This window comes from Phascolarctos cinereus, unplaced genomic scaffold, assembly GCF_003287225.1.
Source record: "Phascolarctos cinereus isolate Bilbo 61053 unplaced genomic scaffold, phaCin_HiC Scaffold_5;HRSCAF=322, whole genome shotgun sequence".
In the NCBI taxonomy this organism is placed as follows: Eukaryota; Metazoa; Chordata; class Mammalia; order Diprotodontia; family Phascolarctidae; genus Phascolarctos; species Phascolarctos cinereus.
In genome coordinates, this window is record NW_027555958.1 from 156371741 (window position 1) to 156394841 (window position 23101).

The 23101-nt window shown below is 37.2% G+C and overlaps 1 protein-coding gene across 1 annotated transcript in view; it reads left to right on the plus strand.

Moving 5' to 3' along the window:
• Positions 1-23101, plus strand: part of PREP (prolyl endopeptidase) — a 153189-nt gene that overhangs the window by 14174 nt on the left and 115914 nt on the right. Inside the window, exons 3-5 of the mRNA XM_020976932.2 lie at positions 12623-12756; positions 13225-13355; positions 22540-22749. Of these exons, the coding sequence (XP_020832591.1) occupies positions 12623-12756; positions 13225-13355; positions 22540-22749 (475 nt within the window). The remainder of the gene's footprint in view (positions 1-12622; positions 12757-13224; positions 13356-22539; positions 22750-23101) is intronic.

A 23101-nucleotide genomic window follows, 5' to 3' on the forward strand; every position in this document is an offset into this window, starting at 1 on the left:
GGTGAATTATGATCACATAGGTATAAATAGCAGAGATAAATTTCAAACTAATAAATACCACACTCTTTCCTTTATACTACAACACTCTGACTTTACCCAGATAATACCATAACTCATGAGGTCTTCTCCAGTGGAAAGCTTTTTTTCCCCTTGATCTTTTTGCCTCAATAAGAGATAAGGTGGAGCTAAAGCAGAGATGTGCCATTGTATCTTGTCTTCTTATCATGTCTTAATTTAAAATAATTTTTATTGTAATATTTTGTTTTTATATCACCTACATTTTCCAATGTATCCCTTCCCTCCTCTCCCTTTTGAAGAGAGCCATCCCTTATGAAAACAAATAAAAGGGAAAAAAAACCAGTTTGAAGCGAACATATTTTAAAAATCTGACATCATACGTAGAACCTTTTTTTTTTTGATCAGAAGTATTATCATCTTGCCAGTCACTTGGCTTGAAGTATTTCTTCCCTTTATCCAGTCAGTCAGGCTGGAATCAAGCATTCATTAAGGTACTGAGCTGGGGATACAAAGAAAGGAAAAAAAACCAAAACAAAAAACCAGTTCCTCCTCTCAAGGAACTCACAGACTAATTAGGTAGTCATCTAGTCCTATTGATTCCTCTTTTATATCATTTCTTGTGCAATGAAAAGAATACTAGCTCTGGAGCCAGAGCACCTGAAATCAAAGCTTACGTCTTATGCTTAGCACCTGCATGACTTTGAACAAGTCAGTTATCCTTTTATGGGCTCCAGTTTCCTCGTTTGTAAAATGAGGCATTGGACTAGATTACCCTATGAGGTCACTTCTGACTCTGAATGTGTGTTGACCTTTTCGTTCTCAGTCCTTCATTATAGTCTAGGCTTTCATCACTCCATGCTTGGACTATTGTAAATGTTTCCTAATTGGCCTCCCTGTCTCTAGCCTCCTTTGCCTCTGATTCATTCTTTTCATTACAGACAAGTTTAGCCTTGATACACTGGATGGATCCTTGATCTCAATGACACGGGAGATCCTCAGTCTCTGGTGGTGCAGATCTCAGCCTATCCATGTCTCATAACTCTGTGTGATTCTTGTCAGTGTCATACTATAGTTCTTTCACGATGGATCTATTCAGCATCCCTGGAGTCCTTTCTCTAGATGTTTTAATGTATTAGGGACAAATGGAGCAATTGTGCAGTCCATCATTTCCTCTTCCTCTTGTTCTTGACTGGTCCACTCCCTTTTTTGATTATACCATTCAGGTGTGATGCCTTTTATATTATTTCTTATGCACTGATTGTTGTTGCCAGTATGTTGCATGCAGCTTAAAATCCACCATGCATCTCTCTATTGCCCTTCAGATCACCTACAATTTTGACTATTCAGAAATTGTGGTACTCTGTGATTCACAGCCTTATAGCATCACTTAGGGATATTGTTGTTTGTGTCAGCAAGTAGCTTAAGCTTACTGAAAGTACTGTACCTTTTCCTAAATACAGACCATTCCATTTTCACCTATTCATTTCTAGGCCCAGCTCATTGGTCTTTTGATCCAACAGATGAATACCAAGTGCCTTTTAAGCATAAGGCATGTATATGGTGTCTGTCCAATATACTGATGAACTCCTTCAGTAGGCTGTTCATCAAAACATGTCAGTTGGACAATAGACATTCGCTGTTCCTTTGAGGGTTTTGTTTTTGTTTTGTTTGTTTTCCCTTTGGTAATATTTAGGACAATCTCTTTTGAGTGATAGTAAAAATCTAACTGAGGAAGTTTTACAGTATTCTGGAGCTTAATGCAATCTTAACAATGTCTTCTCTAAATGGGGGATATTTGAAGTACTTACCATCTGTTGTTCCTCTAGTCATTTCAGTCGTGTTCAACTCTTCTTGACCCCATTTGGAGTTTTCTTGGCAAAGGTCCTGGAATGGTTTGTCATTTCCTTCTCTAGCTCATTGTACAGATGAGGAAACTGAGGCAGACAGTTAAGTGACTTGCCAAGGACCACACAGCTAGTTACTGTATGAGGCCAGATTTGAATTCATTTCTTCCTGACTCCAGGCAGGAAGCACTCCACTCACTGCAACACCTAGCTGTCCCTCACCTTGTATAGGGAATCCTTATTAGTTTGAACTCTTTAGGACATTTTCCATCACAATAGCAAATACCTTTGCCAAACATATAATTCCCTATCTTAAGCTTTGCTTGATATTGATGATTAGAATATCTTTAAACAAAGTAATATCTGTTTACATCTGTCAGGGAATTTTGTATGTTCTTGAATTATGAATGAGAGCTACCAAAAGTTATAAACTGTTTCCAAAATACCCTAGTAATTGTTCTAGAATTGCTTATTCCTCCTAAATCTTCCTTTTCCACTTTCATTTGTATTTATTTCATTACTATCAATTAGGAGATAGCTCTTCTTTGACTTTCTTCTTTCTTTTCCCTTAACAATAAAGCCCAAGTTACCTTTGAGAAACAGCAAATTAGTCATCTCTCCTACTTTCTGAAGTCTTCACAAAATGTTTCTCATTCTCAGTGATATTTTTCAATTTAGCTGCTCCTTCAATGACCATTGTCATATTCTTTGCAATAGAGGATAATCCCAGTCACCTGCGATTCAACTGCCATTGTGGCTAACTTTTCTCTCAGAATATGCAGAGTGCTGGAAAAGCAACAGAGCCATTGGTCAGTTATTTGGTGACCTTCCCAAGGTCTTGGTGTAGGTGGAGAGGGACTAGATTTGACCCATCTGGGAAAGGAGAGCTGTCTTAGGAGAGATAGGAAGAATAAAGAGAACATGGAAGGAGGAAAAAAGACAAGTTCTTTTTGAGTATATTTTTACATTTATATACATTTATCTCTTGTGAAATTTACCTTCAAGGTAAAATGTGGTTCTGCTCCAAAAGGATTATTAGGACCCAGGGGCAAATAGTGAGGCTGACTTATGTAAACTGATCATACTAGGCAAACTGGTTTGTCCTTGAACCCAACATATTAAACTAGTAAATAGTAAAACATCTTCCTCCTTTTATTCTGTACTTAATAATACATTTTAATATCTTTCTTCAATCCTTTCCTACAGTTTTCTAAATAAAATTGATTCCCAAGTTTCCAACATAGGTTGCAGAGTTAGCATAAAAATTGGTGGGAACAATTGTTGGAATTGTAGTTAACTAAGGAAAAGAGAGGACCGGTATGAATAACTGCTGGAAGACACTAAAACTTGCTGGCAAGTGCTCGGGGAGTATGTTCTAAACATCACAAATAATAGTTGACATTTATGCAGCATGTTAAGGTTTGTAGGGCTCTTTATACTTTGTCTTATTAGATCTTCCTAACAGTACTGTGAGGTGCTGTTATTATTCCCAGGATTTAAACCCAGGTCTTTCTGACACCCAAGTCTAGCACCTTATCATGTATGTCACGCTGACTCTCAAATGATGAATTGTAGGGTGTCAGACACATAAGTCTATTCATTGGTTTTTAAATTTTCATTTTATTTGTAATATCATTAATTTCCCCATAGGTAAATAATTTTCCATATTCAGCACTGTATTAAGACAGAAAGGCTCGTAGAGATAGTATGTTCAGAATAATAGTAATCACAGCATATTTGACTTTATTTTGGATATTAGCAAATTAATCCAGTCTGGGTGGTATTCAAAGGATCATGTATGTATGTATCTATCTAGATAGATAAGATAGCTGGAAGAGACTTTAAAGGTCATCTGGTCTACCTGCCTCATTTTTGCAAATAAGGAAAGGACTTTAGAATAAATTCTAAGTAAATAAATTTAGAAAATCTTTTAAAGGAGAGAGAGATTGACAGGGAAGAATAAGGTAAGTGTTTCTTGTTGCACAGAATTTAGAACCTGTGTAAGATGTGGCCATGGAAATTTCCTCCTTTGAAAAGTTTCCTGTTTGCTCATTGAAGGATTTTACATTAGGCCTTTCTCTTGGTGGAGGAGAGGAAAAGTTTTAAAATTTTATTAGAGTTATGTTTGCGCGGATCTCTGTGCTGACTCGGCAGCGTCACTGTGGCTGTTGGTTTTGTGCCTGTCATATTGGTCTGGTGTTTGTGAAGGTCTTGCTTAGAAGATATGTGGCTGGGAGAATTTTCCAGAATGTTTCAGGATGTTCTTCCTGGGACAGGGACAAACTGTTACAGGATAGAATGTGAGGCAGGAGAATTCAGTTAAAAAGATAAGCAATAAAGTCACTGACTTCTGGGTCACAAACCTCTCCAGGGAAAGTAGTAAGAGAAAGGGATTTGTTTGGGTAGTGATGATCACAGTATTAGTCCTTACATTGGGAGTTCAAAGTCCTAGGCATTTTGATAGCAGGAAGACAGTGAGACAAGTTTGGCATAAGCTAAGGTAAAACTTTCTTGCACTTTGTCCAGATCATTCCAGCCTTCTTGGAAACTGAATGTGACAGATGGTGGGATAGTTAGGCCCCAGTGGGAGGGGACCTTTCCTTTAGTCAGTCACATTTGCTCCATCTCCCACCCCATACACAGATATACCATGGCCTAGCCAAGTCAGGCTCCTAGTGCAACCAAGGCTCTCCGTTTCCCTTCCCCTTCCCTTTCCCCTCTTCTTCCCAGTTCATCCCCTTCATGCCTTTGGCTTTTGCTTCAGATCTGCTGACAGTCCTCTTGCCCAGCAGTGCTCTGCTACCTGTCTAGCAGGGTCTGAATGTAAACTAAGGAAAAACTTCAGTTACTTGGAGAAATTTTTTTTTTTTGCTTTTTGGGGAGGCAGTCGGGATTAAGTGACTTGTCCAGGGTCACACAGCTAGTGAGTGTTAAGTGTCTGAGGCCGGATTTGAGCTCGGGTCCTCCTGACTCCAGGGCCAGAGCTCTTTTCACTGCACCACCTAGCTGCCCCTGAGAAAATGTTTTTAAGGGGAAAAAAAGTCACCACCATCTTGGATTCCTTATTTTTGTTCAAAGTGTACCATATTCCCAGAAGTCACTCAAGCTCTTCTTACCCTGCCTCCCTCAGTTCTTCTACTCACAGCTCTTCTAGCTGTGTGACCGTGGCGGATCACTTAACTTGTAGAAAATTGGTGATGAATTCTAAGGACAACAAACTGGGGTTTCTTAACATTGTTGGGAATGAGAAAGGTTAAAGAAGGATTAGGGTCACTGTTTGGGTCAGATGGGATAGTGGCTAGAAGGCAGAACTACTCAATTCTTATGTTTCTTGTTTTCTTTGCCAAGAACAGTGACCTTTGAACTGGGAGGAACTGAATCAAACTGATTAAGGAGTTGAGACTCATGATGAATGAGAAAATGGTGAGAGCACCTGGATTCCCTCAATTAATTTGGTTTATCAGTGTCAGATGAACTACATCCTTGGTTCTGAATGAATTGCAAATGTTACTAGGCTATTTTCAGTGATCTTTGGAAGATTATGGGAAAAGGGAAGGGGGGTATTTCAAGCCTAGAAAAGGTCAAATGCTTTCCCTGTTTTCAAAAAAGGGAAAAGGGTAGAGTCTGCAAACTGTAAGCTTGCTTTCCTTTCCACTTAGTATTCTAAAACACATAATTGAAGGGTTGGCTAGTGAACATTTTGAAAAGGGGGTGCCTGGCATTGTTGAATATAGGTCGTGAAAAACTAATTTCTTTTATTTTTTTTGAAAGTGCTTAGTCCTATATCAGATTGTGCGCTGTCTTGGGGAGGGAGAGGGAGAAAAATTTTAAACTCAAAAGCTTGTGGAAGTGATTGTTGATAAATCAAAATAAATAGTTAAAAAAAGTGCTTAGTCTAGTATTTTAGGGGAATAATGTGAATGTAGTGTATCTGGATTTCAGCCGAGTCTTTGCTAGGTTCTCATGCCATTCTTATAGTTAAGATGGAGAGGTGGGTTAGGTGATTGCATTATGAAGTGGTCAGTGTTGACTGAATGACCAGCTGGACCCAAGGCGCAGTTACAGAAAGGCAGACTCTAGGGGAGGGCCTAAATCTATGCTGCTTTCTTTTTGATCAGTAACTTAGAAGGAGACAGAGTTTGGGACACTTACCAGATTTACAAGTGGTACAAAACTGGAAGGAATAGCAGGCACATTGTATTGGGTGACAGCATCAGGAACCAAAAATATTGTGATAACTTAAGAAGGATGTCTTAAATATAACGTTAAATTTTAAAGAAAAAATAACTAAGTCTGTACTTGGATTAAAAAAAAAAAGCAGTTTTATAGATTCCAGATGAGTGAGACTAGCCCTTACCTGCATGTGCAAAATATCTAGAGTTTTTAGTGGACTACTGGTAAGCTTAATATGAGATAACACTGCAACATGGAAGCCCCCCAAAAGTAATTACAGATTAATTAATTTAATTAATTAATCCAAAACAAGATGGGTAACTGTTCTACTGTACTTTGCCTTTTACACACCACATACATCTTAAAATATTGTATTCATTTCTGGGCACCACATTTTAAGAAGGAGATTAATAAGTAAGTACGTTGTTTAAAAAAATTGTATAATAGAAAAAGGTGATGGTTCTGATCATGTTGAGAGAGTGAGAGATGACACCTGGAAGGCCAGAGTGTTCCTCTGATGCCCTTGCCATTTTGGAAGAAATCTAGTAAGGTCTCTCCAACATGTTGTGAAGATCCTCCTTGGTGAAGACATGAGTGAAATGTGATCTGTATAGTTGTCAGGAACTCCCAAATTGATGAGATCACAGATCCATTTGAGAGTGTGTCAGGAACTGTATTGAATGCTGGAGATCAAAGACAAAAATGAAAAAGCCCCTCCTATCAAGAAGTTTACATTCTACTGAGGAGAAACAGTGTACATCAACGAGAAAAGTACTTTCAGGGTTAGGAGATAACTTTTTATAACTGGTGGAATCGGGAAAAGGAAGTATCCATCAATTGAGTTGAGGTCTTTAAGACTTGGAGGTGAGGAGAAAGCATTCCAGGAATAGGGTAGGGAGAGAAAGGGCTTGAGGAAACGGCTCAATGGCAAGAGATGGGATATGGGGTATGGAGAACATCAAGGTGGCCAGCTTAGCTGGGAAATCAGTTTGGAAAGGTAGGTTGGAAATGGAAGTTGAGAAGTTAAATGATTTGCCCAGAAGCCATAAAGCTAATATGTATCAAGGTTTACCGTCTAGTCTACTCTTCTCATTTTATAGGTGGGGAAGTTGAGGCCCAGAAAGACTGACTTACCCAAAGTCATACAGGTAGTGAAGTAGCAGAGTCAAGATTGGAACATATGTTCAGTGACTAATGCCAGTACTCTTTTTACTGCATACAACATTAATCCAGGATCATCAAAGAATACTCCTGTATACATCTAGAATACTAGGAAAAGTAGACAGTTTTTTATGCTTTTGCATGTCTTGGTTTGGGGCAAATACTTTTTTTAAAATAAACTTTATACTGTTTACATTTTTATGTGTACTTGCTGTCTCTCCCAGTAGAATCTCAACTCCTTGAGTTGAGAGTAGGGATTGTTTTATTCTTCATACTTCAATCCCAAGCGCCTAATGCTTGGCACTTAGTAGGTGGTTAATACTTTTTGATTGATTTAATTCTGTTTGTGTGTGATTTCAACAAAGATTCTTTCAGCCTCAAAAATAATTTCAAATTTTCAAACCTAAGTCTGAAAAAATGAGCAGTGCCATTTACAGATAATAAGTCATAGAGACCTCCTTTTGGTTTGGTTTACAGGGAAGATGAGCACTGTTTTTTAGCTATAAATTGGATTTTGGTGGAATAGCCTAATAAAGTTATTCATCATGTAGTTAGAAATACAATGCTTGAATCTCACGAGGTTTGTCAAGGCTAGAGAGGAATATTGGGAATCATTCTTCTTGAGGGAATTGTTGAAGCTTCAGGAGTAGATAAGATTTCCAGTGGAAATAGCTTAGTGAGACAAGAGGACAAGGAAAGGAATCTAGTGTAATGCCTCTACTTATGGGAGCAAGGGAGAGGCTTTTTCTTTTCTTTACTTCTTTCTTTCTTCCTTTCTTTTTAAGACTAGGCCAGTCATTCTGAAAAGAGAAGACAGGGAAGAATGACGAAATTGAAGACAGGATGCATGTGAACAAAAATGGACATTATAACCTGCCCCCACTGCCAGTCTCCATGCTATGAGAGAGCATGGCATAAAATGGAATAAACACTTTTTACTCTAGTACTTGTATGACCTTGGTCAGTTGATTGAATATCTCTGGGCCTTGGTTTTCTCATCTGTACAATAAGAGGGATGGGGGGATGGAGGAAGCTATATGACCTTTAAGGTCCTTTCCAACTCCAAATATGATTCTTTAATTAAAGTTATGTGGGAGAAAATTTTGCCTCAGCATGGGGACAAACTTTCCAACAATCAAAGCTGGCTAAAAATAAAATCTGCTCCTTTGGATGGTACTAATTTTTACCCTGTTCTTGAAGTTGTTTTAAAAAAAAAGTGGTTGGAAAACCACTTGTTGGGAATGTTGTCAATGGGATTCATGCTTTTGGAAGGGGTTGTACCAGATGGCCTTGGAGGTTCCTTTTCAGATTTGATAGTTCTATGATTCTGCCAAGCAGAAAAGACTCTAATGCTCATGAGCCAAATGTGAGTCAGTTATGTAAGACTTGTTCTGGAGAGAGTAAACGCAATATTATTTGTGAAAACAAAGGTCATTCGTCCATCACCTTAAAGCAAAGAAAGGCTTTTTTATCTTTTTGATCTAATTTATTAATTTTTTTAGGCAATTGGGGTTAAGTGACTTGCCCAGGGTCACACAGTTAGTAAATGTCAAGTGTTTGGTCAGAGGTCAGATTTGAACTCAGGTCCTCCTGACTTCAGGGCCGGTGCTCTGTCCACTGCGCAACTTACTTACCCCCACTAGTTTATCTTTTGAGGGGCTGTCAGGTATAGAACACAGCTGGAAGGAATCTTAGTAATTATCTAGTTCCTCTCATTTGTTTTACACATGAAGAAATTGATGTACCTGGCTCTGTAGTTATAGGAAGTCTCTCAAATGGCATACATTTTGCTTAAATCAAACTTGGGAATGCCTCATAGGGCCTTTCTGATCAGATCAATGGTTTTTAGTAATTTTTTCTATCAGCAAAACATTCCAAACCAAAGAGTGGTAGGGAGGAAAGGAGAAGAAAACCAAACTTGGTTAATTCAGAGTATGAGAAACTTCAGATATTCGGAGTTAAATTTTGGAAGGTGAATAGCTTTTTTAAAAAGATGCTAGTTGCATAAAGCATGATTTGGCTCAGTAGTGAATTTTTTACAAAATCCTTTTAGTGTGCTTTTAAAATACCTCAATGCTGACATTTATAGCATGGAGTCTGCTTTAGAAATTTAAGCTACCCACTTTAATATTAATTCTTTTTCAGAATCATGAAAGGAAAAGTAGATAATGTTGTGTGACCATAAATCTCAGTTCCTTAATTTTTAACTTTATTCCCCCCCATCCTATCTTCTTAAAACATTTCCCTGCTCTTATTCTCCTATCTTTTTTCACCATAATCAGCCAGACTATAAATTATTCCTGCAGACTAAGCAGACCATTTTGGGGGATGCATGAATTCTTTTAGATCACTTCAGTATCCTTGCAGACACTCACCTTTATTTTATAGCTATATTATATCCACAGACTTTCTGTCTATTTTCTCATCTGCCATCCTGGTTGTTAGTACTCTCCCTACATACTTACCTTTAGTTTCTGGAAGGCAATGCTTGTTGCAGTAACTGCTCTGCTATTGACATTTCAGTGAGCTGATGAGGTTGTAGTCCTGCTGCCTAAGAGGATGGAGCTGGGCAGGAGGACAGGGAGGGAATGATCAGGTAGGAGAAGAGGAATAAGATTAGAAGTCCAGGGAAGAGTTGGGGAAGGCAAGGGTACACAGGTAGGAAGTATCCATTATATTTGAAGTGTCATTGTGTGCAGAGCTTTCTGTGGAAGCACTCTACTCCAGGTAGTCAGGAAGTAACCCAAGGTCTCAAAGGTGACACCAGTAGATCACCTCGTGCAGCTTTATGAAGTCATAGAAAATAATTCGGATTGGTGGTTCTTCTGCTGTTTATTACAAAGGAATCTGAGATTATTAGGAGATTGAACGTTGTTCTTGGGCAGCTATTTGGGCTGGGCATGGTCATTCTTAAAATTTTAGCTGAGATGTGTGGAGTAAGGTGGTGGTAAAACATTGGAAGCAAAAATGTAATAATTAGAATTTCTTTTTATTAATTTATTTTAAACTTAAATACTAAAACTTAAATACACAATAAGGAAGGAAAAAGAAACACTATAAACTTAAATACAAAATAAGAAAAGAAAAACAGCATTGCCATACGCACAGCAGAACATGAGAGGATTCAAAATATACAGCAATAAATTTCCATTTCATTTTGACAAAAAAAAAGGATGGCTATGTTACTAATTTATCTGTGTCTTTGATGAAACTAAAGTTTTAAAACACTGTTAATATTAATTGCTACTACAAAAATTAGCAGCAAATAGAATGGACATGTTTCAGTATCAGTTTTAATAAATTTTAATGTCTTACCTGTGTGAAACTTGGCATGATTTTTATGTATATCTGTCACCTAAGATAAATTAACAATGTGTGTTCAGTGCATGATTAATCCATAATTTCTATGCAATACAATATTTACAAATCTTATTAGGCAAACTGAGCCATGTGGCTTTTCTTACAATGGACAAAGGCCTGTTGAGTAGTTTCATTGGTGGGTTTTGAACCCATGGGTTGGAGTTTGCTTGGTCAAATATGACAATAAGTAGATAGATTGCAGCTTCTGTCTCTAGAAGTGGAATGCTATCCTCTTTCTCCTCACCTCAATCCCCTTTTTGTTTTTGTTAAATCAACCACCCCAGGACACAATTCAGACACAATTTTGAAGTAGTTGAAGTTAGCTTTTGGGACTAAAAGCTCAAGCTAAATGTGTAGCTTTTGATAATTCCTCAGGGCCTTACTCTCAGTAAGGTGCCCAGTGATCCCCACTAAACAGTTAGCTGATAATGTTTTTCTTCATACAAGATACTCCCCAACTCTACATTTACATAGTCCCTCACCAGAGATATTTCTTTTTGGCAGGGAAGGGGTGATGGAGAACTCTTTAAGAATAATAGAAAGCCTCCAAGACTTAAAGAAGGGACACTACAAGGATGGAAGAAACTATAGTGGCTACTTTATTTGGGGAAAGGATGTTTATCTCCTGTTCCTTCAAATCATAATATATAGGCAGACTAGAAAAAAATATTTAATGTATTATTTGGACAGAGAGCTATTTGTATTAAAGAGTGACTGTTGTGAACTTTTAAATGGTGCTTAAGAATTCTTATCTTTCCAAATAGAAAGTGGTGTTTTTGTTTGTTTGAGAAGAAGATAAAAGGAATATGTAAGACAAAGTGCCACTCCATCCTCAGGTCATTTTTTATGGTATGTTTAGAGCCAATGTTTGTGCCACTTACCAGTTTTTTGTATTTTTTTTCCCCTGTAGTACATGGTTGTTATGGTTAACAGTGTATTTAAGATTATATCATTATCATATTGCTTTAAGAAGCACTAGAAGTGGCCCATGATGGGTTAGTTAACATTAAAGAAATACTGATTCACCCAGGGTAAAATATATATAGGTCAACTAAAATCAAGGCACTGATTTTTGTTATAATTTTCCTTTTTCAGTATTTCATTCCATAACAGGATTCCCCATGCCTTCAAATTATTCTGCATGAATTTCACCAGGCTTAGTACTTGGTAAAGCCTTGTCAGTGATTTATTTGCTTTTTCAGAGTATATCAGATGTAACAGAAATGTTAAAACAAAGAAGTGTATACTTTTCTTATTATTGTAAACTTTGACTGTAGTGACAAGAAAATGACAAGCTGTGATCAATATCCAATGGACCAATGCTAAATTTCCAGTGAGTGGTCTGATGCTGTACATTACACAGGAGTGATGCCTGTGAATGTAAATAACTGGTAAAAATGACAATTTCTTTTTTGTTCTTGATATTTACTGTACTATAATATGTGTGTGAATATATACGCACACATAAACACATGTGTATGTATTTGTAATCTGGAAAAAAAGAATATTATCTTTTTATACAGCAAAATAAATAAATTTTCATTTCAAGAAAGCCTATGTAATAAATACTATACATTGTGTTCAGAGCTGTTCATCTTTTCTTTTCTTCCTTGTTAGTTTTCTTTTGTTCTTTGCTGGGCACTTTTTACTTCATTCTTTTTTCTGCTTTCTTCCCCACCTTCCCCAAGAAGACTGCAACTAAATGCAGATATATGTGTGTGTGTGTGTGTGTGTGTGTGTGTGTGTGTGTGTGTACACATGTTCTAAAACAATATTGATTAATATGGCTGACATTGTGTAGTTTCCCTATTTTTCCTCTTTTGATTAAATCTATTTTAGCTTTAGCTATGTCTGAGATCATAATTACTACCCCTGCTTTTTTTTCCCTGATAAATTCTACTCCTGATCTTTATTTTATGTTTGTGTGCATCTCTTTGTATAGGTTTCTCTATAAGGAAAAGATAAGTAGCTTTTGTTAATGCTTTGATTGTGTTGATGGATGGAATTTCTTATTGGAAACTTTTGTATTTGACTTGTTTTGTATCCAATTTTATTTTTTGATCCAGGCTTTTGTGGAGGCCCAAAATAAGATTACAGTGCCCTTTCTTGAGCAGTGCCCTGTTAGAGGTTTATACAAAGAAAGAATGACTGAATTATATGACTATCCTAAGTATAGCTGCCACTTCAAGAAAGGAAAAAGGTATGTGGGATTTTATTTCTGTTATTGAAAATTATTTTCCTAAGATATAGAAAGATGGTTCTACAAAAATAGAATTTTACAAAAAATTCATGCATTTATAAATTTTAAGTGTGAGAGTAACATCTTTTTGGCCTATGAGATCCTTCTTCAGTTATAAAACTGTCCCTGAAAAATAATTGACTAGAACAATATTTGCCAGGTGACAAGAGTCTGCATCCAGATTCTGAGAGTTAGACAAAGAGCAATTCATTTTAACATAAGTCATTACACATATGTTGAGTACCTGTCACATGTTTGCAGTAGGGCATTGTAGCAGCATTGAAGCTGCTATGTAAGCAACTGTAGATTTCTACCTGAGCTGTGTGATTTGTAAAATTTAGTTTTTGCTGCGGGTTTTTTTGTTTATGTGTGTTAGATATAGATATATTAACAAAACTTAACTACATGATGATCTTATCTGTCTTTCAGGTATTTTCATTTTTATAATACAGGACTGCAGAACCAACGAGTATTATATGTACAGGATTCCTTAGATGATGAAGCCCGGGTATTCCTTGATCCAAACAAACTTTCTGATGATGGCACTGTGGCTCTTCGAGGTGAGCAAGCCTCACAGAACATCTCGTTGAATTTATAATAGCTTAGAATTAGATCTGAGGTGGAAGGACTCTTACAAATCATATTATTCAGTTGCGCAGATGAGAAAACTGTGACTTAGAGGGATTAATTGGCTTGTACGAGGTCCTAGGTCATAAGTATCTGAGCCAAGTTTGGGACCCAGTCCCTGTGACTCCATATCCAGTGCTTTTTAAAAAGCTAATACAGGCTTCTGTGTTATTGGGAATGTGGATTATTAGTCAGTTCTGTGTGTATGTGTGTGTGTTCATTCCATATCGGGAAAATAAAATTTCACATGATATAATCAAAATACAATATCAAGTCATGTTTTTCTATACTGAAGTAGAAATGGAAATCATTTACGTACTTTTCATAGGGAGTTAAAGAACGGTATGTCTTTTTTTGGGGGGGAGGTGCTGAGGCAATTGGGGTTAAGTGACTTGCCCAAGGTCACACAGCTAGTAAGTGTCAAGTGTCTGAGGCCAGATTTGAACTTAGGTCCTCCTGACTCCAAGACTGGAGCTTTATCCACTGCGCCACCTAGCTACCCCAAAAGTATGTCTTAAATAGAAAAAAATAAACACATTCTCTTTCCTTCTCCTTTTAGAACTGGCTCCCTACTTTGGTTGCAGTTCAGTGATAGGGTGCTTTAAGGTTAGTCCTTTGTACAGGAGAAGCTGTTCAAACGGCATTTAATGCCTTGGTATAGGGAAATAGGGATGTTGGGGATCCAGAGAGAAGGGCTATACCTCACTTGAGTCTAAGTGACCCAAAGTTTTGGGCCATGGCTACCTAATGATTTTTATAATATGTAGAATTGTTTTTATTTCTTACAGATACTTAGGCCTGTTTAGCTCTGTGGCTTTCATTCTTGTGACATGGGAAAAAACCTAGAGGCAGGCCATTAAGTATAGGGAGGGAAAATTTCATATGAAATTTGAAAGAAATATGAAATATGAAAGAAATGTCCCACACTTAGGAGGATGGACTGTTAGTTGAACAGTCATATTTTTTGGCTTGAAAATGTAGGAAAAAGAGTAGTAGCCTTTGAAAGAAATTTTTTCTGCTCTGTTTGCAGTGACCTAACTCATCTCAAGAATGATAGGGTGACCAGATTTACCACATTTGCGTTTTGCTGATGTAATTTAAATTGCCAAAAGACTATTCCTCTGACAGTGGGATACCTTGCTGTCCTACCTGAGGCTGCAAATTTTTTTCCTTTTAATAGGATTTTCTTTTTTTTTTCCAATTACATATAAAGATAGTTTTTGACAGTCATTTTTGTATAATTTTGAATTCTGAATTTTTTCTACCTCTCTCCATTCCCCACTCTCCAAGACAGCAAGCAATCTGATATAGGTTATACATGTCCAGTCATTCTAAACATATTTCCACATTAGTCATGTTATGAAAGAAGAATCCAAACAAAAGGAAAAAACCATGAGAAAGGAAAAAAAAATAAGAAAAAAAGTGAAAATAGTATGCTTCGATCTGCATTCAGACTCTATGGTTCTTTCTCTGGATATGGTTAGCATTTTCTTTTTTTTTTTTTTTTTTTTGCTAGGCAATGGGGTTAAGTGACTTGCCCAGGTAAGTGTTATGTGTCTGAGGCCGGATTTGAACTCAAGTCCTCCTGAATCCAGGGCCGGTGCTCTATCCACTTCACCACCTAGCTGCCCCTGGTTAGCATTTTCTATCACAAGTCATTTGGAGTTGTCTTTGATCATTGTATTGCTGAGAATAGCTAAGTCTGTCATAGTTAGTCGTCACACAATGTTGCTGTTGCTGTGGTATAATGTTCTCCTGGTTCTGCTCCCTTCACTCAGCATCATTTCATGTAAGTCCAGGTTTTTCTGAAATCCACCTGTTCATCATTTCTTATAGCACAATAGTATTCCATTACATTCATATAGCACAACTTGTTCAGCCATTGCCCAGTTGATGGTCGTCACCTCAATTTCCAGTTCTTTGCCACCACAAAAAGAGCTGCTATAAATATTTTTGTACATGTGGGTCCTTTTCCCTTTTTTGTGATCCCTTCGGGATACAGAACTTATAGTGGTATTGCTGGAAAAAAGGGTATGCACAGTTTTATAGCCCTTTTGGCATAGTTCCAAATTGTTCACCAAAATGATTGGATCAGTTCATAACTCCACCAAAAAAATGCATTAGTGTTCCAGTTTTCCTACGTCTTCTCCAACATCTATCATTTTTCTATTCTGTCATATTAGCTAATCTGAAAGGTGTGAGGTGGAACCTCAGAGTTGTTTTGATTTGCATTTTTCTAATCGATAGTGATTGAGAACATTTTTCGTATTATGAGGGTACAGATTTTTAAAGTAAAATTAATAAATAGGCTTTGATAGTTGTTTTTTCTTTTGGGCCACACCTGTGATTTTTTTAATGTAAGGAATTCCCTATGATGCAATGCTCTCTCAATGTATGTAAGCAGCTCTTTTGCAAAATTATAGTTTTAGAGTTTCCTGAAGCACTGAGAAGTTAAAGGACTTTCAGGCAGCTCTATCCACTAACCTATTCTGCTTTTCTTGATTATTTCTAACGAGGCCTCTCTCACCAGCTGATGGAGAAGACATATTGCTCCAGGCTTGACCCATGATAGACTGATGAGTACTGCTACGTGAAAGAATAGGTATTTCTGGTCACCCTCACATACTCTTAAGGGTTGTCCAATAGAAGGTGGGAAATTTTAATTTGGGGTAGAATTCTAGCATACTTGTCAGTGAAAAAAAGTTGATTCAGCTTATTCCTTGTAGCCTCTTTTGCTTTTTGGAAGAGCAGCTGGCATAGATTCAGCCTTCCAGAATTTGAGATTTGGCCCACTAGAGGAATTCTTGAAAAATTGGAAAGGTGTCATAGGCCCTTGTTTCATCAGATATTTTGAGAAATCCTTTTTTGCCTGCAAATGAATTACTGCTTTGAAGTATTTTCTCCAATAACACCTTTTTCTGAATCACTGTTCATTTAATATGTGCCAGATATGTAGTTGACCATCACTAAGCAGTGTTGAAAGTGAAATCTCAGCTTCAATATGTGTCTGGAGTTTTAATACACAGTTACCTCATTTAATTTGGCATTTGACGATGTAATGAAAGGCCACAAAACAGTCCCTGCTCTCAAGGACTAGCACAGAGATAGCTAAGCACAAACAAAACGTATTGGTGATAACCTCAAAGGGAAAAATATAAAGAAATTCCGTTGCATTTAAGATTAAGGTTCAGCAGATAATGTGTTGCTATTCCAATCAAAACATTTTTAGCTTTATAATTATTGAATGATGATAGCATCATAGAATGTTAGAGCTCTAAGGGACCTTAGAAATCATCTGATTTCCTAGGCGTCTAACATAATGCCTAGTGCTTGCTGCTTGCCATACCTTATTTGAGGTAATTATTGATTTAAAAACAAAACAACCAAAATATTTAGCATTCAATGAATTAGACTAGTAAGGTCTAACAGCTTGAAATTTCTTGCTGTGGCCAAACTATATTGTTTGGGCCCACTTTGCTTTTTTTTAAAATTTTTGACAATATGTTCTCTTTCATTAAAAAGCTAAAATGCAAATTTGTGTGGCCTGCATACATAAGAATTTTGAGCTTTATGTTAATTTCTGATCACTACTGAGAAGCTTAGACTTTGATGATCTAGTCTATCCCACTCATTTTATAGATGAAGACACTGGGGCTTAGAAAGGTGTACTGATTGGAATAGGTTAAATATGCAAGACACAGTAGTCAATGACTATAGTAATCACTTTTTTCTTTTTTTAAAATTTATTTATTTTTAGTTTTCAACATTTACTTCCACAAGATTTTGAGTTCCAAATTTTCACCCCATCTCGCCCTTCCCCCCACCTCAAGATGGCATGCATTCTAAATATCCTTTCCCCTAGTCTGCCCTCCTTCTATCTCCCCCCTTCTCTTATCCCCTTCCTCTTCTACTTTCCAGTAGGGCAGGATAGATTTCTGTACCCCATTTCCTATATTTCTTATTTCCCAGTTGTATGTGAAAACATTTTTTTAAACATGTGTTTTTAAAATTTTGGGTTCCAAATTTTCTCCCTTCCGTCCGCACCCACCCTCATTGAAAAGGCAAGCAACTCAATATAGCTTAAACATGTGCAGTTATGCAAAACACTTCCATAGTAGTCCTGTTGTGAAAAATGAACTATATTTCCCTTAATCCTATCCCCCCCATTTATTCTATTCTTTCTTTTGACCCTGTCCCTCCTCAGAAGTATTTGCTTCTGATTACCCCTTTCCCAATCTGCCCTCCTCTCTATCATCCCCTGCTCTCTTGTCCCCTTCTCCTCCTATTTTCCTGTAGGGTAAGACAGATTTCCATACCCAATTGAATGTGTATGTTATTCCCTCCTTAAGCCAAATCCTATGAGAATAAGATTCACTCATTCCCTCTCACCTTCCCCTGTTTCCCCTCCACTGTAAAAGCCTTTTCTTTTTTGTTTTTTGTGAGATAATTTACCTTTATACCTCTCCCTTTCTTCTCTTCTCCAGTATAATCCTCTCTCACCCTTAATTTTATTCTCCAGATATACCCTTCATCTTCAACTCACCCTGTGCCCTATATCTATCTATCTATCTATCTATCTATCTATCTATCTATCTATCTATCTATCTATATTATCTATATACATATAATTTTTTCCTCCAACTACCCTAATACTGACAAAGGTCTCATGAGTTATAAATCATCTTTCCATGCAGGAATGTAAACAGTTCAACCTTAATAAGTCTCTTATGATTTCTCTTTCCTGTTTACCTCTTCATGTTCCACTTGAGTCTTGTATTTGAAAGTCAAATTTTCTATTCAGCTCTGGTCTTTTCATCAAGAATGCTTGAAAGTCCTCTATTTCACTGAATGACCATTTTTTCCCCTGAAGGATTATACTCAGTTTTGCTGGGTAGGTGATTCTTGGTTGTAATCCTATCTCCTTTGCCCTCCAAATATTATATTCCATGCCCTGTGGTGCTTTAATGTAGAAGCTGCTAAATCTTGTGTTATCCTGATTGTGTTTCCACAATACTTGAATTGTTTCTTTCTGGCAGCTTGTAATATTTTCTCCTTGACCTGGGAACTCTGGAATTTGGCTACAATATTCCTAGGAGTTTTCCTTTGGGGATCTCTTTCAGGAGGAGATCTGTGGATTCTTTCAATTTCTATTTTGCCCTCTGGTTCTAATATATCAGGGCAGTTTTCCTTGATAATTTCTTGAAAGATGATGTCTAGGCTCTTTTTTTGATCATGGCTTTCAGATAGTCCAATAATTTTTAAATTCTCTCTCCTGGATCTATTTTCCAGGTCAGTTGTTTTTCACATTGTTTTCTATTTTTCATTCTTTTGGATTTGTTTTACAGTGTCTTGATTTCTCATAAAGTCACTAGCTTCCAATTGCTCTATTCTAATTTTTAAGGAAGTATTTTCTTCAGTAATCTTTTGGACTTCCTTTTCCATTTGGCCAATTTTGCTTTTTAGGGCATTCTTCTCCTCATTGGCTTTTTGGACCTCTTTTGCCATTTGGGTTAGGCTATTTTTTAAGGTGTTATTTTCTTCAGTATTTTTTTGGGTCTCCTTTAGCAAGCTGTTGACTTGTTTTTCATGATTTTCTTGCATCACTCTCATTTCTCTTCCCAGTTTTTCCTCTACTTCTCTTACTTGCTTCTCAAAATCCTTTTTGAGCTCTTCCAAGGCCTGGGACTGATTCATATTTTTCTTGGAGGCTTTGGATGTAGGAGCTTTGGCTTTGTTGTCTTCTTCTGTTTGTATATTTTGATCTTCTTTGTTACCAAAAAAAGATTCTGTGGTCTGACACTTCTTGCGAGGTTTGCTTATGATTCCAGCCAATTACTTGAGTTATAAACTCTTTATTAAGGTAGAGGTCTGCTTCCAATGTGGAGAATGTACTGTCCCAAGCTTCAGGGGTTTGTACAGCTGTTTTCAGAGATACTTCTAGGGACCTGTAAATTTTCAGTTCTTCCAAGGTGGTATGATAAGGGGCAAGGTTTTTACTCCTTTCCTGGCCTGTGCTGTGGTCTATGAGTGACCACAAGTACTCTTTTCTGTCTTGGAACTGTGGGGAGGATTTTCTCTGTACCACCACTACAAGCTCATGATGCCAGCCCTCTTCCTTGCCCTAGGACCATCCCTCAGAACTATGACCCAGATCCAAGTATGAACAAAGCAAGAGATTCCTGCCTTAGCACTGGCAAAGAGATCCCTGCAATCCCCCTCTGATCAGCCACCAGAATCCCCCTCAGTCTGTGGGCCAGAAGCTTAGAAAGCAGCCGCTGCCCCAGGGCAGTGCTCGGAAACTGGGGCTGAGACCTAGCTTCTCTCTCACTGTAGAAACATTTTTCCCACTGACCTTCTAAGTTGTCTTTGGTGTTCGTGGGTTGAGAGGTCTGGAAACTGCCACAGGTGCTCGTGATTCAGTCCTCTGAGGCCTGCTCCAGGCTCGCTGCGGCCTGTGTGCTCAAGCTGAACTGTGCTTCTCATCACTTCTGGTGTGATATACCTTCCTGGTCAACCATCCAGGTTGTCTTGGGCTGGAAGTTTGTTTCACTCTGTCTTTTTGTGGATTCTGCTGCTTTAGAATTTGTTTAGAGCCATTTTTTATAGGTATTTGAAGGGGCTTGGGGGAGAGCTCAAGCACGTCACTGCTTTCACTCCGCCATCTTGGCTCTGCACCCTAAGTAACTCAGTAATCAATTATTTGATAAACCCAAAGACCCCAGCTTCTGGGATAAGAACTCACTCTTTGACAAAAACTGCTGGGAAAACTGGAAAAGAGTATGGCAGGAACTAGGCATAGATCAAAATCTCATACCATATACCAAAATAAAATCAAAATGGGTTCATGATTTAGGTATAAATAGATAGATATTGTAAGCAAACTGGGAGAGCAAGGAATAGTTTACCTATTAGATTTATAGGGAGCAGAAGAATTCATGACCAAACAGGAGATAGAGAACATTATGAAAAGCAAAATGGATAACTTTGATTACATTAAATTGAAAAGGTTTTACACAAACAAAGCCAATGCAACTAAGATTAGAAGGAATGTAGAAAATTGGGAAAGAACTTTTACACCAGTCTTAAGGGCCTCATTTCTAAAATATGTAGAGAATTAAGTCAAATTTATAAGAATACAAGTCTTTCCCCAGTTGATAAATGGTCAAAGGATATGAACAGGCAGTTCTCAGATGAAGAAATTAAAGCCATCTATAGTCATATGAAAAAATGCTCTAAATCACTATTGATTAGAGAAATGCAAATCAAAGCAACTCTGAGGTACATCATACCTATCATATTGGCCAACATGACAAAACAGGAAAATGATAAATGTTGGAGAAGATGTGGGAAAATTGGAACACTAATGCATTGTTCATGGAGTTGTGAAACTATCCAGCCATTTTGGAGAACAATTTGGAACTATGCCCAAAGGGCTACAAAAATGTGCATACCCTTTGACCCAGCAGTAGCACTTACTTCTAGGGCTGTATCCCAAAGAGATCAAACAAATGGGAAAAGGACCTACATGTACAAAAATATTTGTAGCAGCTCTTTTTTGTGGTGGCAAAGAATTGGAAATTGAGAGGATGCCCATCAATTGGGGAATGGCTGAACAAGTGGCATATGAATGTAATGGAATACTATTGTGCTATAAAAAATGATGAACAGGCAGACTTCAGAAAAACCTGGAAGGACTTATATGGACTGATGCTGAGTGAAATGAGCAGAACCAGGAGAACATTGTACACAATAGCAGCTATATTGTGCGATGGCTAGTATTGATAGACTTAACCTTTCTTAGCAATACAAAGATCTAAGACCTCTCCAAAGGTCTCGTGATGGAAAATGCTGTCTACATCCAAAGAAAGAACTATGGAGTTTGAATGCAGGTTGAAGCATACTATTTGCTATTTTTTTCTTCTCTTGTGTTTTGTTTCTTCTTTCTGGTGGTTCCTCTTATTGGTTCTAATTCTTACCTACAACATCATCACTAATGTGAAAATATGTTTAATAGGAATGTATATGTATAGCCTATATTAGATTGTACACCGTCTTGGGGAGAGAGGTGGGGAGGGAGGGGAGAAAAATTTAAAACTCAAAAGCTTATGGAAGTGATTGTTGATAATTCAAAATAAAATAATTTAAAATTTAAAAAAAAAAGGAAAGGCATGAAATCAGGAGATGGAATGGAATGTTAAATTAGAAATAACAAAGCTTATGTTGCTCGATTGTAACAAAAAAAAAAGGAGTGTCTACTGATATGCCCGTGTTCCTACCAACAGTGTATAGCAGAGATCATTTAGAAGGTGAAATTTTCCTTTCCAACTAAGTCAGCTTCTCATGACCAGAAAGTCAATGTAAAAATATACAAAATGTCTGAAACCATAAATTTTTTTGTGGTAGCTTTCCCCTATATACTATGTTATATATCATTATAATTATATATTAACATAAATATATACTTCAAGTTATTAACCATTAAAATTAAATGAAAACTGAAAGAAAAAGTTACAATTCAGTTCAATAGATGTTAACCACCTACTTGTGCAAGACACCGTATATGCTAAGATAAAAATGAAAATGCCCTCAAGGAGCATTTAAACAGACATACGCACACACTTTTTCATTGATTGGCTTTTTCTATCTTCCCATGATCTTAAAAAACTAGCCATAGTACCATCAACCAGCAAACAATGATGTTTTTCTTTTCTTTTTTCCATTTGGAATGAACACCATTTAAATGTTTGTTTTTGATTTAAACCTGGACTTTTATAATGTTTGAATGCTCAGGGAAATCATGTTGTGAAGAAAGATCTCAGTCAGTTTGCAATCCATTCTCCAAATTACCCAGTAGCTACAAATAGTTTCTTTTGTTTGATATGCATTACAATTCACTCATTAATTCCACAGCTGTTATCTTATTCCCTTTACAGTATAAATAAAAGATACTAAAAAAAATCTTAGAAATATTTTACTTTAAATATGTATTTTATATCTGAGATCAATGTAAAGATACCAGTAATAGGAAAATGTTTTGGTTCAGAGGGCAAAGGGAATGTTGAAAAATGCTAACAATATTGTGTTCTTCTGCTGACTTTTTTCCTCATAATCCCACAGGCTATGCGTTCAGTGAAGATGGTGAATATTTTGCCTATGGGCTAAGTTCCAGTGGTTCGGACTGGGTAACTATCAAATTTATGAAAGTTGATGGACCCAAGGATCTTCCAGATGTTCTAGAAAGAGTCAAGTTCAGTTGCATGGCTTGGACCCATGATGGAAAGGGGATGTTCTACAACTGCTATCCTAAACAGGATGGAAAAAGTGATGGTAAGATCATGGTGGTAATGATTCACATCACAAAAGGAGGCTTTTTTTGGAGCAGTTGATGACAAAAATACCCAAGTATCTTCCAAGCTTCAGTCTAGGGTAGCATTTCCCAGAGCACCAGTTATACTGCCCAGGAGAGTTTTGATACAAAATTCTGCATTGTTTAGTGTTGATTTTGGTAGTGGCACTGCTGGAGGCAAGTATGTTATAGAGGTTCCTTACAGCATGTCTTTACCTGCTCTTCTTTGAACATCAGCATACCTATAATATGTTAGGAAGATAATATGAAATGTCATCATCTCAAGTAGACTTAACCTACTCTTCCTTTTCTTCTTTCTGCAATGAGGAAGGA